Source organism: Convolutriloba macropyga, unplaced genomic scaffold, assembly GCF_964194025.1.
Source record: "Convolutriloba macropyga unplaced genomic scaffold, txConMacr16.3 SCAFFOLD_1830, whole genome shotgun sequence".
NCBI classification, from domain to species: domain Eukaryota; kingdom Metazoa; phylum Xenacoelomorpha; order Acoela; family Convolutidae; genus Convolutriloba; species Convolutriloba macropyga.
The window spans coordinates 10,001-28,308 of NW_027450798.1; the positions used below are offsets into that span (position 1 = coordinate 10,001).

An 18,308-nucleotide genomic window follows, 5' to 3' on the forward strand; every position below is an offset into this window, starting at 1 on the left:
AGTAGCCCTTAGAAAACATTTGTACCAGATAATTGTCAAGCTGTCAGGAATTTGAGAATAAATTTGGTGTTGCTTATCTGGTGTGAGTTACATAAACCAAAAACCAAAAACTTTTCTCCAACAAGGTAAAGAAAACAGTCTACGTTATAGTCATGGTAGACACTCAGTCAACCGCTAACTCCGATAGCGACCAGAGAGAAACAACTATCTTGGAGAATCTTCATCAATGTTCTAGTGCTCCAACAGAGAGCCTCTCTGAAGAAAAACCAGAAACACTTCAAGAACAGAAGATGCTTGAATCTTCCAAAATGTTTATAACGGACGATATTCATTTTCACCTTGAATACCTAAACTCCTCAATTGATGATTCAGAAGATGTTGACATACTACAGGAAACAGTCGAAGAGATAAAAGAGAAGCAGCGAAAACTTGAAACCGTAGTGTCTCAATTAATAATTCTGATTGATCCGTCAGAACAGAGCAATTTTTTTCGCGAACATAGTCGTCTTAAGATAGAAGTTAAAAGGTGTATCGATAATTTCAAAAAATACGTCAAAGGGAAGTCACAGATAAATAATGGAGAGGACTTCAGCCTCAGTGTTGGTGTCACCAAAAGACCAAATTGTCCACCGGACAGCTCTAATTTCCAATTTACTAACCCAGTTCAACCTCGTCTTGATATCAGCAATCGGGAGCAATATTCAGTCAGTTCATCAGCGCCCACTGTGAACAACAATGTCAGTTTTTTCTGCACCCAGCAGCGTACTATTTGATTCTAGCGCCGCCCCATCGTCATTGCTTAACGCACATTCTTTCAATTGGCCCACTCCTCAGAGTATTTTCCCTGAAACAAATCGCAACGCATCAAACAATAACTTCGATCATCGAGGACTTCTAAACGCGGAAAGATCAAACCAATGTTCAACCAGCTTGATGTCAGTCTGCTTCCAAAAATCTGTCCCGAAACTGCATGCAGAAACGTTCAACGGTGATCCAATGAAGTGGATAAAATGGTATAGCATTTTCAAAGCAACTATCGACCAATCACCCATGTCGTCAGCTGAAAAAATGATCCATTTGCAATCACTGCTCACAGGAGAAGCTAAAGCACTAGTTGATGGCTACGGTTGCAACGGTGATTTATACGCAGCAGCTCTATCAAGACTGCAAGAACATTTTGGCAATTCAAAGAGGATTGTCAATGCTTTTCTGGACAAATTATCAAACTTTCGAAATCCAAACTTATCAAATCCGGAAAGTTATACCCAGTACTCCTCATTTCTTCTAACGATTGTCGACACCTTTCAACAACTCGGTTTTTTTCATGATCTTCACTCCACAATCAACATGAACATAGCTTTAACAAAATTACCAAATCCAGTCAGACTCGAATGGAACCGTTACGTCCTAGAAAAAACCATGACACAGCCATCTTTAAACGCGGTTGCTGAGTGGCTCCTAAACTACGCAAAAGCATGCCGAGATTTACCAACAAACTCAAACCTCCCATCTTCTCAAAACATTGGTGTTCATAAAATGGCCTGGAAAACGTCGCACTCTACTCTACTAGAATTAATGCAAATCCGAATTCAAAGCATCAATTGCTGAGTACAGGGAACAAAGGCAATTTCAGTCTAAGACGAAAGAAAGCGTTAGTTGTCCTAACAATGACACTTGCCAATACCTCTACAAATGCATACATTTCCAAGCACAGAGTCCCCCAAAACGGAAAGATTATGTAATGAAGCAAAAGCTTTGTTTCAATTGTTTTGGACATCATCATGTAGATCAATATAATTCAAAAAAACGTCTGCCGCTGAAAAGGCTGCTGCAAAAGACATAACACACTTCTGCACGATAGTTTTGTGAACAAAAGCAACTCAAACGTTAAACCAGTGCAATTTGTTGGAACAGGCCAGTTGGCTTTTGTGGCAGTTCAATTGATAAATGGAAACCAGTCTGTGAAAACATACGCATACCTAGACAACGGTAGCTGTCAAAGTCTACTTCTGAAATCAACAGCAAAAGAACTTGGTCTTAACCTCGAAAAAACAGGTAAAATGCCTATAAGTGGGTATCACACGACTAAGGAAATTGATTGCTCCAAAGTTTGCTTTGATATAAAGCCAATAGATAGCTCAGTTCAACCTGTCAGACATAATGATGTTATGGCAGTACCAGATTTGAACATGTCCGCAGTGAATGTAGCTCAACTAAACGCTTTGTGCAATAATTATGATCATCTCAGTCATAAAAATTTTCCTGATTTTGAACAGAACAATGTCTCAATTATTATAGGCATTGACAAATTAGACTTGATTCACTATAAACAAATTATAAAAGGTCCAAAAAATGCCCCATGGGGCGTTGAAACTCCATTAGGCTGGATGTGCGCCGGTAAAAAGAATTTAGTTTTCAATGGGTCTACACCTGTACAGTATACTCAGGTGCAAAATTGCCCTAATATGGACGACTCTCTTTTCAAATTGGTTCCAGATTGGATGAAAGTGGAAAACTTGGGCATTGCATCGCCCCGAAAAGCTTTGTCGGAAAACGATAAAAGAGCGATTGAAATTTTAGAGTCCACAACCAAAATTGTTGACGGTCATTATCAAATAGGTCTCCTCTGGAAGCAAGGTGCATTTCTTCCGAACAACAGATGGTTAGCATTAAAACAACTTGACCAATTAGATCAGAAGCTTTCAAAAAAGTTGATACCAAAGGAAAAGTACCAGGCTACTCTGGACGCAGACTGGGAAAAAGGATACGTTGTCAAAGTGCATGATTCCGAATCTCTAACAGATAATGTCTCCTTTTTGCCTCATCACCCAGTGACCAATGAAAATAAACCTCGTAAGGTTCGTAGAGTTGCAAATGTCTCCAGCATTTTCCAGGGTCAGTCCCTCAACTCTAATTTTTTGAAAGGACCAAATTTGCTCAGCAACTTAACTCGTGTCATTATGAGGTTTCGTGAGAATTGAATTGCCCTGTGCGCAGAAATAGAACAAATGTTCATGCAAGTGAAAGTTGACCCTACTTACGCTTCCTCTGGAACAACAGTGGACACATAGAGACTTACGAATACACAAGTCATATTTTTGGGGCAACAGATTCACCCTGCATAGCATCCTACGCGCTCAGAAGATCTGCTCAGGACAATGCAAAAACATATCCAAGTGTTCAAAAGGTTATAGAGCGGAACGTTTACAAGGATGATTTGTTTGTTGCCGTATCAAGTCCAAATGAAGCTACAAACATTATCCCTGACACTCGCAAGGTTGTTGCTACTGGTGGCTTCAATCTGACAAAGTGGAATTCAAATAGTCATCAAGTTCTTGACCTGCTGAATCCGGATATCCGACTTATTCCAGAAACATCCGCACCACAAAGTCAAAAGTTTCTTGGTTTGCCCTGGTTTCCAGAAGCAGATACATTTGTTATAGAGCAAAAATTGTTCCATAAGATCAAACTCGATGAAAAAACGAGTCAGCGTAAACTACTTCGTTTTGTTGCTTCCATCTTTGATCCCTTAGGAATTATCGCCCCCTTCACAATAAGATTCCGGAAAGTTCTCCAAGCAGCATGGAACCACGGTCCTAAATGGGACAAGCCATCGATGAGAATTCTGATTTCGAGAATCTGAAAAAAGAACCTTTGTCTTTTCAGGATGTACATGTTCCTCGCAATTTGTTTAACGAGATACCGGTTTCATCGATTGAACTACACACGTTCACAGATGCATCCGAGTTAGCATTATCAGCAGTCAGTTTTCTACGAATTGAACACATTGACGAATCCGTCTCAGTCGCATTTGTGATTGGTAAAGCAAGAGTCGCGCCAATAAAACGGATGACGATTCCTAATTTGGAATTACAGGCTGCGGTATATGGTGCTCAACTAGCTCAATTTGTCAAAGATGAGATGGATATAGAAATCCATAAACAAGTTTTTTTGGTCTGATAGTACGACCGTTTTGTATTGGCTACGGACTCCTGAGATTCGTCATCGGATCTTCATTGCTAACAGACTAGCCAAAATTTTAGACGTTTCCTCTGCCCAAGATTGGTTCTACATTTCGTCTACCAGAAATCCCGCTGACGATTGTACCCGAGGCTACAACGTTCACCAGATGAATGTCAACTCACGTTGGCTATTAGGCCCACCCTTTTTGTCTCAAAATAAAAACACATGGCCGAAACAAGATTTACTTTCTGCTCAACATGTTAAAATTATAATGGCAGATCCAATAAAAGAACTGAAATGCCAAATTGACATATCGCGTTTCAGCAACTGGAATCGTTTACTTAGAGTTGCAGCGCTTTTCTTGTTTGCAGATAAATGCAGAAAAAAGGAATCCATTTTGTCACTAGCACACTATAGAAAAGCGTACAATTACTTGATAAAAAGTGCCCAGCATCAAGATTTTAAATCGGAAATTTCGAACTTAAGAAAAGGTATTGCAGTATCATCTACCAGTAGAATTGTATCATTATCACCATTCGTTGATCATAACCAGCACTTGCGTGCTCGAGGACTGTTGTCTAAAGCATTGCGAATAGAAACTGCGCGCTTCCCGTTGATCCTAGATGGAAATAATCAGAGTGTTAGACTAAATGTAAAACATTTTCACCAAACAAACATGCATTGTGGCACAAAACAAACTAGAAGTTTATTAATGGAACTCTGTTGGATTGTTAGGTGCAGGGTGGTAGTCAAACAAACAATTAGACAATGCATTCCATGCAGACGTATGATTCAAGAAGTAGCTGCCCCCCAAACGGCTGACCTCACAGAGTTCAGATTACCAAGAGAAAATCATCAAGTTTTTCAAACCACAGGCTTAGACTTCGTAGGACCCTTTCCAGTTAAAGAACATGGAAGAAACAGGCCTAGATACATACTCCTCTTCACGTGCTTAGTAGTACGCGCTGTCCCTCTAGAAGTTGCTGTCGACTTGACAACAGATTCAACAATCAATTGCATCCGTCGCTTTATAAGCCGTAGAGGAAAACCAAAAAAGTTCTTTTCCGATTGTGGAAAATCCTTTGTTGGATCAAATAACTCTTTGCAATCCAGTATTGCAAGCCTTAGAAATTCCCATGATTTTGCAGGTCATTTGCATCTGATGCAGGTCGAAATTGAGTGGGTGTTTAACCCTCCTGCGGCTCCACACTTCGGTGGAAGTTGGGAACGCCTAGTGCAGATATTCAAGTTATCTCTTTTAAAGTAATTGGGTCAAGAACCCTTTCAGATGATATTTTTTGGACACTGGTATGTGAGATTGAATCCAATATGAATTCTAGACCTCTAACTAATGTCCCGAGTGAAATTAACGATTCTCTGCCTCTCACGCCTAACCACTTTTTACTCGGAAGAGCGTCAGTTAACTACCCTCCTGGTCTTTTCGAAACGCAAAAGGTCACCGTGTCCAGGTCATGGAAATCTGCTCAAGAACTAGCCTCGCATTTTTGGAATAGGTTTCTTCGCGAATACATCCCTAATCAACAGACAAGGTCGAAGTGGAACAAAACTTCTGAAAACTTCAAGGTAAATGATTTGGTTTGGCTACTTGAAGAATTCACGCCACGAGGTCTCTGGCCTCTTGCAAAAGTTATAGAAATTTATCCCGGTTCAGATGGTGTAGTACGCTCCGTGAAACTGAACACTCCACATGGCGAGAAAGTAAGACCAGTCATCAAGCTAAGCAAAGTTTTAATAAACAAATGAGTTATTTTGTGTTCTCGTTCTCACGAGCAGATGTATACTTTTGTTTTCAATAGGAAAAGGTATAGAATTGTAAGTCAAGTTGTCCCCAAAATTTGATGCAACAAGTTACATTATTGCAAAGTTTCACATCAAATGTCTAAGTTTTGCGATCAATAGTCAAGCATTGCATGCCAAACTATTTTTGGGCTATTCTTTTGCTCAATTTCGTTTTCCCCCTTTCAGTCGCTCATAACTTTAGTTCCTCCCAAACTTCCTTTTCCGATTATTATATTTGCGATCGATTATCTTATCTTGTCTTCTTATCTTGCTGATTTTACACCGATATCATACAGTACAGCAACAATTCGTGATCTTACAATTGGGGCCGAGGATGTCACTGACATGACTTCTTTTGTGAAAATGAACGGAAGTGATTTTCGACACGAGCCACACAACACAAATTACAATCATACAAAACACTCGCAATCAAAGGAAACTAATATATCTAATCTAAATCAGAATAACAAACAACATTTTTTATTAGCACATTCGAACGATAACCCCCACCCAAATTAAGTTGTTTTTGATAACAAAATTCATGGCCAGAAGCAGGGTAATTTTGGGAATTTTGGACAACTTTCAACTAATGGGAGGGCTTGAGAGGTTTTGGACACATTTTTTGGGTTTTTTTTCCTTATGGCCAACCCTCCCGTTTATTGGACATATAACCTATCCCCCATCGTGATAATTGTACCATAATGGAGCCCATGAATTTGTGGTTGGGGTGGGGGGAGGGGCTGTAATCGAAAAGACCCATATTTTTAAGGTGTTAAACAATTTTTAAAATAAAATTAGTGGCTGGTGAAACATTAAAAACCGGCTTTCTCGTATGATCTGAATTGGGAATTAACTGCATGAAAACTGGTTTTGCAAGATTTTGTATATCTGACGTCATCTTATTTAGGCTGCTTCAAACGACTCTATAGCGTGTCCTTTGCTTGTTCGGCAGAAATACGAACGACACGAGTTCCAATTCACGACACTGGGTGGCTGCTTATACCAGTTATACTGGACCATTTTTGGATACTCCAGTCTCGTTTTCGCTTCAAAAGTCTACCCTTATTGGACAATTCACACTCTTGTTGGCTCAATTCTTTTCGTCCTTTTCAATTTTCTGGCTGTTGTTGTTTTGCTGAATGTTCTGGTCGGCATGATTACAAAAACGTTGGACAGTATTGAGGAAAATATTGACACGGAGTGGAAGTTTTCACGTTCGGGTATTTACGCCGACTTTATTTCGGACGACTCGCGGCTTCCTTCGCCTTTCAATGTCTTTCCATCAGTTCGGAAGTTGCTGAGATTGCTGAACAAACTGGACTCGATGTGTTTTAATTTGAAGTGGTTGAACTATGCAGCAGACCCAGAGTATAGAGTGAAAGTTAGGAAAAAGAAAGTCGGTAAGTGATATGCGCAAACTTAATACCCCCCCCCTCCTGTGAAAAAGTTTTCGTTTCCACCAGCCTGGGTGAACTTACTAATTCGTGTTTTTACACTGATTATGGGTTGCTTTTTATTAGACTAGGTTATGCAACCCGGTGTCAGGACAGTTTACCTATTTCCATTTTACCCAATGTCATTATACCCAATGCCATTTTACCCAATGCCAACTTACCCAATTTACCCTTTTGCTAAATTAACCATGCAGAACGACTATTTAGCCGACTATAAAATAAATGGCCCGTGAGACTTGATATGAAACTATCACAATTAACCAAACATGGTATTATATTATCCACAAATACTTTAAATCATCCTTGTAATAGCGACTGCTAATTTGAAATCGGATAATTGAACGAAAAGATCAAAGAGCATTGGGTAAGTTGGTATTGGGTAAAATGGCAGGTTATGTAAAATGGCGTAGGGTAAAATGGCATTGGGTAAAATGGCATTGGCTGAATTGTCATGTAACTTAAAATCCATTAACAAAACATTTTGAAGACGATTAAACTTCTATCTGGAGGGCGGGGGTTGTGTTGGGGTTGGTCAAACTGTCAGATAATCGTGAAAAAAAATGTGAACAGAAATCGCCAGTTAACCAGTTAAGCACAGTAAACTTCAGCTTTTGACACTCCAGTTACGCGATTTTCTTTGATTACAGGTCTCCTATTAATACTATAGATCGGAGTTATAAATTTACCGAGCCGACTTCGAATCCACTTCAATGAGCGTTTTTAGAACAAAAACTGTTTTATTGGATTTTTTTCTCAAAATAACTTTTGAAACATGAAAAGTTTGCAGCGCAGACTGCAATTTTTGCGGTCAAAATCACCAAGATCAATTAAACAGAATAAAATCAATTTTTTAGTCAAATCCCGTGATTAGCAGTGGAACAAATATTCATCGCAAATTTATTTTAAAGATATGATGCGATGAATTTGGTGAATTTTTTCTATGAAATGCGTTAAGTTTAGCAGAGAATTTTTTATGACTCGCCACATCCATTTTTTCCCATCTTATTCGCCGCATCCATCGCTTTTCATCACAAAAGCTAGAATTCACGCTTCGACTCCTGAAAACATGTTTTTTTTCCATTTCTAGCTCAGGAACGTCTGAACTCAATCTTAAAAGCGATGAAAGACCAACATATGCGCAACCAAATAAAAACGGAGAAGAAAGAAGAACTTCGAAGCGATGACTTGACAGCACTCAGACATGACGTCAGTGGACTAAAATTCGAGTTGCTCAGCTACGTTAAGCACGTTCCAAAGATAGTCGCAAAGCTGAACGAAGGTCAGACAAGGGTGATTGAACAGATTCGGGTTGCTCATGAGAACCACGATAGGAATTCTGTCAAACTTCATGAACAAAAGTTACTAATGGCTGAGATGCATGACGAACATACGCAGGTAATATTTGTCAGAATAATAGGACACAAAATTTTTATCCTTATTAACCGCATTAACTTGATAAATGTGGTTCTAAATTTATCAAGTTTTCTAAACTTATCAAGTTTTTGGCAAATTTTCTAAACTTTGTTTCCATGTTTTTGGGATATGCATACTTTGTTTTTTAGCTTACTTCTCACAGTAAGCTAACTCCCTCTGAATCCTTGCCTTATGCTATGCACGAACTAATGAAACAATCAAATATGCATAATTTAGCCCGAAATTTTTATAAAATGTTGGTTTTAAGTGTAAAATACAATCTAAGACAAGAACGATGTCTGTTTTGCTTAGACAAAATGCAAACACTTTCGTGCTTGTTCCCATTTCTCATATTTTTTCGCGTTCTTTTGGTTTCAAATTTTAGGATTTTCTTTTCTTTTTTGTTTTGAAACTTAGGAAGTTTTGAGGTTGTCGGTTTTTGAAGGTTATTGAAAGGTTCAACATTACCGCTAATGGCCATGATAGAACTAAGAAGTAATAGCCAATTAATGAATTAAAGTCTCGTTCTTCAAACAATTTTTTTTCCATTTCACAACAATTCGGTTTCATGTTTATAGTTGACTATTTTTATGGTGACGACATCGATGGTTTCGAACTATTACTTGTCGGCTTTTCATTGACCTCTCAAGTGACACTGGTTGACTTTCCATTGATTTATTCAAAGAACATATATGATTTGATACTGTCCATACTCGACTTCTTAGTATGATCAAAATATGAAACCAAAGAAATCCTATATGATCATTGTATGATTAACAGGAAATCATATATAATCCTAATAGGATTACAAAGAATCGTAAATTTTTTCCTTCAATTTACGTTTTCATGTTTTATCGATAAGGTATAATTTACGTGATTGCGCGGCAGCATTTTAAGAATCGACAAAAAAGGCAGAAATGCAAAATTTGGTTGCTAAATCAAATAGCATGTGTAACTTTAAGACTAAAGATTTTTATTCTGATTTTCTATAAAAACCAGTTTATACCTATAAAAGCTCATTAAATTGGAAATTTTTTTGCAAATAACTTGAAAATCATTTCAATATACTTATAATACATTTCTGATATATCAATTTTAAATGCCCACTGATTACATTCTACGCGAATTTTTGGCACAAATCAATGTTTCATGTGTCATCTATGACACTGCATGATTTCCAAAAAAAAATGTTTCCTCCGAAAGTTTCGACTTGAAATTTTTTCTACGATTCTTGTATGATTTACTAGAAATCATATAACTTTGTATGACTGCTAAGAAATCATACAAATTATATATGAGCAGACATGAAATCGAAGAAAGTTATATGATTGAGTGATCCAGGGAAGAATTAGTTTACGTCTGGCACTTTACCTGGAGAGCACTAGTTGAATGTCATATTTCAACTAAATTTACTCATTTTTCAATTTTTCAGGAAGTGGCCAGCCTGAGCGAAAATCAGGCAAAACAATTCACAGAGTTGAACGAGTATCTGGAAACAACAATTCAGAAGTCGAAAGAGCGCAACTTGCGAGCTATGAACTTAGTTTTGAGTGAAATGAAAAACAGTTTGACGGTTTCGAAAAAGGACGTTTTGCGTCGACTGAAAGTTGTCGAATCTGGTCAGAAAGAAATATTCAGTTATTACGAAACCGAAAACCAAAAAATCAAAAACGACCTTTTAGAAGCGCGAAATAAAAACAGCGAGCATGCCATGAAGTTGAAAGAACTGATAATAAAAAGCAATGACAGGTTAGACAAAATTAACCAATATCAGATATTAAAGTTTGAAGAAATAGCTGAAAAACAGAATAAATTTGCGGCTGAAATTCAAAAGCAGCTAGTTAAAAATGACGAACGGTTTAAAAAGGAATCTGCGGCTTTCAAAAATTACACAGAAGAAACTTTGTCAAAAAATCGAGAAATTGAGAAGAAGTTTGCGCAAGATCTGAAACAAGATTTCGAAAAACAGTCAAAAATACTGAGCGACGACTTTCGTGTGTTTCTAACTGATCAATTGTTCGAATGTCTGAAATCGGAACAAGATTTCATCCGAGGTCAAAACGATCTTCTGGCATCGGTTTTGGACGAAATGAAGAACAATCTGGAACTGATTACTAAAAGTCAAGCTGAAAATGACAAGGAAGTTATGGAACAGCTGCCTGAAGTTCTGAAGGACGAACTGCAGAGTGTAATACAGACAGCTGAGAATATCTTTGCGAATATTGAAGAGACTGAAAGGGAAACTATCAGCAAATGGGCTCTTCTTTACAAGTGAGTTTTGATCGATCCAGAACGTGAAAAACTGTTTATCCCCCCTTCCGGGAAGTTATTCCCTTTATAACTTAGTCTTAGAACCCTTGTTAATGGTTAGGCACACCTCTTTTTAAGCGATTAAAACCATGGACAATGCAAATAAATTATAAGTACAAATAAATTGAATACACTAATAATCCAGGAAAAAATTTCACAAGTAATTTGAAATATCTGGTCATTTTCTCTATTTTGAATTCAGTTTTAACTTGATTGGTTTCGCTTTTTTTCATTTTTAGGAGTCAAAATCTGTATGTTTAGTCATTAACTCAGCATTTGAATCATTTCCTATCAAATTAGTAGGAAATGATCGAAATGATTAGTTAATCACTAAACATACAGGGTTTGACTCCTAAAAACGAAAAAAAGCGAAACCAATCGATTTAAAACTGAATTCAAATTGGAGTAATAAATAAATAAATTTGTTTCTGCGTAATCGCAGCGGAGCAGCATTAGGCTTTGAGTCTGCAGTGTATTAACAGTAGCCTGTTCTCAGATGCCTTTTCGTTTATTCCCCACATCTCAGATTGTTCATTTAGTGAGCATGAATGCTCCTTTTTGGTAACTATAGCCACTTTTTTTTGCGTGGTCAGGCTATGGTCAACCTGAAGCTATGGTTAAGTAAGAGCTCATCTTCACACAGACAGCTTCACGGATGCAGGGGATCGAACTAACAATCATTGGCGTGTCAATCACACACCTTACATCTCGGCCACCACGCCATGACCAGTAAATGACCAGATATTCCAAATGACTTGTGGATTTTTACCTGAGCTATAAGAATATTGTATTAAAGCATTATAACAATAATTTGTGAGAAATGGTAATAATCAAAAAAACAATGTATGTTGAAGATACGAGAGAACGTATGAATATTACTGCATAACTTTCACGACATTACGATTGCAACAAAAATTTGACAAATTTGGAAACGCTGTCTGAGTGATTCGTTTTTAGCAGTCTCTATTTTTTGGTTATATGCGTATTAAAAATGCATAATTTTTATGAGCGCTCAAGCAAAAAAAATATATTTTTTACTCAATTTACTGTCTTTTAAAGTCTGCTAGTTTCTTTGGAAATCTCATGCGCTAACAAAAAATTGGTCATGTAGTGGTCCTTTTCCAATTTTTTTGAGGAAAATGAAAACTCCGTTTTTTGATAGGATATCAACAACTCTAATCATCCAATAACCACTGTTTTGGTACAATTGATCTGAAAAGGTCTCGACTAGTTGCAAGATTTGTCCATTGTTTTCCCGTTATACTTTTTGACCAAAAACTATGCCGCAGATCAATGAAACACAATCATGCTACGCACTTATCAATTTCATTTTAATCCATATTTTATGCGCCAAGTTTCAGATCATTGAAACGGTTATATGACAAAGTACCCAATAATTTAGCTTGGCGAATGGACAAAATTTTGCTTCTTAACCAAAGAACTGAAAAAATCTTGATTTTTGTTTCTGATAATTTTCCGTTTGACTGCAGGTCGGCAGAGCTTTCTCATTTGCCTTTTCAATTTTGCTGTAAAATCAATTCATATAACGATAGCACCACACCGCATAAGATGTTGAAGATACGAGAGAACGTATGAAAATTACTGCATATCTTTCACGAAATTACGATTGCAACAAAAAATTGTCACATTTGGAAACGCTGTCTCAGTGATCTGGTTTTTTAGCAATTTCTAGTTTTTGGTTATATGCGTATTTAAAATGCTTAATTTTTGTAAGCACTCAAGCAAAAAATACTTTTTATTCAAAATACTGTCTTTTAAAATCTGCTAGTGTTTTTGTAGATCTCATCCGACAACAAAAAGAAGTTCAAGTAGTGGTCCTTTTACAATTCTTCTTGAGGAAAATGAAAACTCCGTTTTTGATATGATATCAACAATGCTAGTCATGCAATAACCAACGTTTTGGTACAATTGATCTGAAAAGGTCTCGACTAGTTGCAAGATTTGTCCATTGTTTTCCTGTTATACATTTTGACCAAAAACTATGCCGGAGATCAATGAAACACAATCATGCTACGCACTTATCAATTTCATTTTAATCCATATTTTATGCGCCAAGTTTCAGATCATTGAAACGGTTACATGACAAAGTACCCAATAATTTAGCTAGGCGAATTAACAAAATCTTGCTTCTTAACCAAAGAACTGAAAAAATCTTTCTTCTTGCTTCTGATAATTTTGCGTTTTACTGCAGGTCGGCGGAGCTTTCTCATTTGCCTTTTCAGCTTTGCTGTAAAATCAGTTCATATAACGATAGCATCACACCGCAAAAAAGTGATCATTTGAACCACTGTTTTTCCAATACTGTAAGTATCCAAATTGTATATTACAACCAAAGTTTTAATTTATTCTTTCGACAGCAAATGAGAGGAAAATTTCTCTCATTATAGTTTTTATGTCATTACGATATTTTCCAAGAGGAGTTTTAATTTCAACCTCTGCATCGTGCGGAAGGTCAATTTTGATTGTTCCCAGATGTTTGTTTTTGCTGTCTGTTTAATCAGTAATCCATCGGTCAAAATTTTCGTCCTATACCAAGTGTTACTGACCTGCTCATAGTCAATTTTTAAATTTTCTCATCTAATGTTTTGATGATGCATGTATACAATGGAAACATTTGGTGACAACAAATACCTATGGCGTACTTCATTTTGAGGTGAATTTTGGAATGTGTCGCAGTAATCAACACTAACAACAGTCGTTTACTTGTCGACCTTTGACTGTTTGGTTTAGAGTTGTTTCTTTTTGTCCTGAAATGACCATGATTATTATTTTATCACCGGCAAGACTGTTCACGTCACACAAAAATCAAAATAATTCTGCGATCAGTGCGATCAGTTTATGATTTTATGATGCGGGCCTTTCTTCCTAAGAGTCTTGAAAACTCTGATGTATTTTTTATTTTACAATCTAGACCTGACTTTCCTTTTAGTTGCTGAGATAAATAAAATTTGTCACGCATTACTCAATATATTGTTTTTTTTTCAGAGAAACGCTAGTTTCACGTTGCCTTCATATAGCTTGTTTTCTTACTTTAAATACTCTCGCCGAGAATTTAAAAAAGGGGGTAATTCAGGTAATAATAATGCTAGACATAACCAAAAAATTGACAATATGTTGTATTTTGTTTTTGATCATTATGCGTTTGGGCTATATGTTGTCAGAGAACTCTCGTTTGCCTTCTCAGCTTAGCTAAAAATTCTATTCGTATTATGATAGCACCCGTCACAAAAATTTTGATCATTTGAACCACCATTTTTGTACTACTGCAGATATCCAAATTGTAGGTCACAATTGACAATGGTGGCGGTCAAGCAAGCCGATAGGCAAGCAAGCCGAATTTTGAAAATCAGGTCAAGTAAGCCGAAAAATTTTCGGATACCGTATTTTAAGTTGCCCCTGGCTTCGCGGGCGTCGCGGCCGGCCCGCGATTTCCGGATTACATCCCACAGCGGATGAGAGGCATGGCCATGGACAGCTGTCTGCTGAGGCCCGTACCCACTAGATGTCTAAAAATTGACGCATTTTTGTTTCTTTGGTGCATTGGAATACATTATGCACTATAATACTAAGCGCAGTATTGATTGTAACGGCTGACAATGTATTATTTCTGATAGATTACATAGCTTTTACATAACTTTCGGCTTGCTTTTCTGTCGGCTTGCTTGCCTATCGGCTTACTTTGCATTCGCCATTGACAATTCATCGCAAAACGTTTTTTGTAAGCAAATGAGAGGAATTGATCGCTCATTACAGATTTTTTTGTCATTGACGCTATTTTCCAAGAGCAGCATTAATTACAACCTCTGTATCGTAGCCACAATGTTGACTAATAGTGGTTCCCAGATACTTGTTTTCTCTGTCTTTTCAATCAGATCTCCACTGCTCCAAATTTTTCTCCATGGCAGTTGAGGTCTGGAATCCTTGGTTTTAAAACATCTCTTTTGTTTTTTTTTCACCTTAAGCTCTATGCATGCTGTTGCTGTTACAAAACGACCAAATAAGTAGTATGTAAATGTTGGACACACTGTCTGAAATAAGACGAGAGTATGTGTCATGAGTATATGAAGTAGTACTGACCTGCTTATAATCAATTTTCTATTTTTTTCCTGTCTAATGACTTGATGATACATTGTATACAATGAAAACAATAGTTGACATCAAAAATCTATAGAGTACTTCATTTTTATAGGTTTTTTGAATTGTTCTCACTAATCAAATCTACCAACAGTTGTTTCCTTGTAACCGGTGCTAGAAAAATTGGCCGACAGGGCGTTTAGCCGACAAGGAAAAAAATGAGAAATTGGTCAAAAAAGTCTTATTGGTTCAAAAATCATTAGTTCGGTTGACCATTATACTTGATGGCGCTCCACTAAGCCTCTCAGTGGCCGCAGCACCCCACTCCCCCCCTGACAGGGGGAGGGCAGGGGCTGCGAACACGGATGGACCTTCGTTACGCTAACTGATAAAAAAGACTACGGTATATTTGTTCGCTTACAAAATAGTGTTTTAAACTGGGTAATCACAGCTTCAGATTATATTTAATCGCTCATTTCACTCAAATTGTCGGCTAACTTTCTCATTTTTTGGTTGTCGGCTAAATGCCCTGTCGGCCAATACGGCGTCCACCGTATCTTATCTTTACCTACCGCCGAGTTGAAATGTCCACGAATTCGCTTCCCTCGCATGTTGTCAAGTAGACAGCAATGAAAGGTGGTTGTCGTACTGGCGACTGGGCGTATAGCTGATAACCAAAATGAGAATATTTGCCGACAGTTAACGTATTATGGGCTAGCATATTAATTCTGAAGCTGTGATTATCGAAATTAAAACGGTACTTCGTGAACGGGAAGATATACGGCACGATTTTGATTATCTAGCATAACCAAGGTCTATCCGTGATTGCATCTTCCACCAAACAGGGGTTGGGGCAACCGAGATGCGGAGTGGAACGTCACGCCACCGCACACCAAAGATAATGGTCCACGAAACTACTGATTTATCGACAATGAGTTCTTTTGGACAATTATGACAAAACTGTCGGCTAAATTTCTCATTCATTCCGTTTCGGCTAAACGCCCTGTCAGCCATTTTCCTAGCACTTGGAGCTTCAAAACTGCTGGAAATGCAAACTGCTGGGAATATTGGCACTGTCTGTTCAGCCGAAGTTTTTTCTTTTAATTTTTCTAGGGAATTCACTTCCTTTTTTGAAATATTTTTTTCTGAAATCAGCACCACAAGATAGAGCGTTGTCAGCAAATTAACTTTCCTTAACCTAGTTAAAACTAACTTAAGATGACATATTATTTTAAACCAATTGTTTTAAACTTGAATTTTATTATAACTTGATTACAAAACTCTTCGGTACACTATCAGAAAGGTAAACCTTTGCTATTCAGTAAAAAAGTTACAACCGCAAAAATAGTTAAATATGTTACGCAAGTGTTACCAGTCTTCGTCTTTTTAGTGCAAAAATGATCATAGCCCTGAATCAGTAATGAAATAAGACCTGTAATAAGAATTGGCCCGTACTGAAAATGACTTGGCATATATATTATATCAGAAATGACATGGTTATTATTTCATCACCGGTAAGGCCGTTCACTTCACAAAAAAACTAATAATTCTGCGGTCGTTCATGTTTTTATGATTAGGGTCTTTCTTTCTAAAAATCGTGAAAATTCTGATGCAATTTCTCATTTACATTCTAGACCTGACTTTCATTTGGTTGCTGAGATAAATAAAATTTGTCACACAATACTTATTATATTGCTTTTCCCCGAGAAGCAATAACTTTCAGTTTGTCAACTTAACTAATCCTTTTTTCCAAAAAAAAACTTGCGCTGTTTCCTTTTTTCAGAAACGCAACAACTTTTGGCTCGCCACTTCTCAACTCGTCGTGTGGAAATCTCTCATTTGGATCACAGGTGTCACTAAACACTCCGTCGATTATCCAGTCAACTCCAGACACGCAAACAGCTTGTAGTAGCAAAAACCTGAGCTTATTGAAAAGTCCTGGAACCGACGTGGAAACTTCTAGAAACTTTGACAAAATTCTAGAAGCTTTGGTCGAAAAAGCGGATGAAACTAGAGAGCGAATTAAGAAAAGGGCTTCAATTTCGTTCACGACAGAGCGACGGAAAATGAGCAGCGATACAGGTTCTGCGACACGGGTGGGAAGTATGACTGAAGCTGAGATATCGTCAACAATGGATGAATTTAGAGCAGATTCGGGACGAGAGAAGAAGAAAACGAAGAAGCAAAAACAAAAGCTGCAATTGGACGAGGCATGATTAAAGATTCAACTGAATATAGTTAATAGTAATAATGATAACAAATTGTTTCATAGCCGCCGTCAGCCTCTCTTCGGCTATTATTTAGGCACTCTTTTTTTCACAATCCAAAGATTTTGGATAGTATTGGTGCTCTGTCTTTTTTAAGAAGCTGTTACAATTTTTTCCAACACTTTGAGCTTTCGAAACGGGATAAACAGGTAAATCTCGGCCGGCCTTAGGTTGCGATAGAAAACCTCAGCAGCTGCTTTTAAAAAATTTTCAGGAGCTTTATATACTGAAACTGCTGGAACTCATAAATTCTTAAATTTAAGGTTAAGAGGCCAGTTTTTGCTGATTTTGAGCCCTAAAACAAGCAATTTACGCTGGTTTTTGTCAACTTTTCTTTTATTTGAAAATTTCGTTATTTTAAAGGTCATTCTTAATCTATATGGCTGTAATGCACAACTGAATCTCTTTTTATTCTAATGTAGTTGGTTTCTTTTCGTTGTTTATGGCAACTTCAACACCAGATCCAAAGCATTTTTCGCTAATGTTTCAATTTTTTTTTATCATTTTTCACTTGGTATCACATTTATAGGCTAAAATATCATTTTTAAGGCTTGAAAAAGGGGTCAATGGAACAATTTTAGAATCACAGAAAGGATTTTGACAATCAGGTTATCCTTAATTTTTGCAACTTAATACAAATTTGTTCAAGTTCTGTGAAATTTTTAGGTTTTAAACATTTTTCAGGTTTTATCTACTTTTAGGGTCAAATGAACCATTTTCCAGGCTTAATATCGCGTCGCTGGATAACCTATGATGACCATTTAAACTTTTGAGGACATTTTAGCATTATCACAATTTTAGCACAAAAATATTTGCTAATTGTATTCAAGTTTTTTGAAACTTATCACTTTCAAGTTCTTTCAAATTAAGGGGGCAACGAATTTTTTATGAAAATTTGGTTGTATTTTTTGTGATTGCAGCATTAAGTCTGATTTTGACAAGTTTCATTTCATGCTATTGATGCGTAAATGAATCGTATTAGTTGCTCTCGTTCATACCACCAATT

The 18,308-nt window shown here is 37.1% G+C and overlaps 1 protein-coding gene across 1 annotated transcript in view; it reads left to right on the forward strand.

Annotated features, from left to right (window-relative positions):
- LOC142356166 (uncharacterized) overlaps window positions 1–17,321 on the forward strand; it is a 24,547-nt gene extending 7,226 nt beyond the window's left edge. Inside the window, exons 2-5 of the mRNA XM_075408127.1 lie at window positions 6,671–7,163; window positions 8,305–8,612; window positions 10,063–10,901; window positions 16,819–17,321. Coding sequence (XP_075264242.1) covers window positions 6,671–7,163; window positions 8,305–8,612; window positions 10,063–10,901; window positions 16,819–17,251 — 2,073 coding nt within the window. The 3' untranslated portion in view covers window positions 17,252–17,321. The remainder of the gene's footprint in view (window positions 1–6,670; window positions 7,164–8,304; window positions 8,613–10,062; window positions 10,902–16,818) is intronic.
- Window positions 17,322–18,308: the final 987 nt, after the last annotated feature.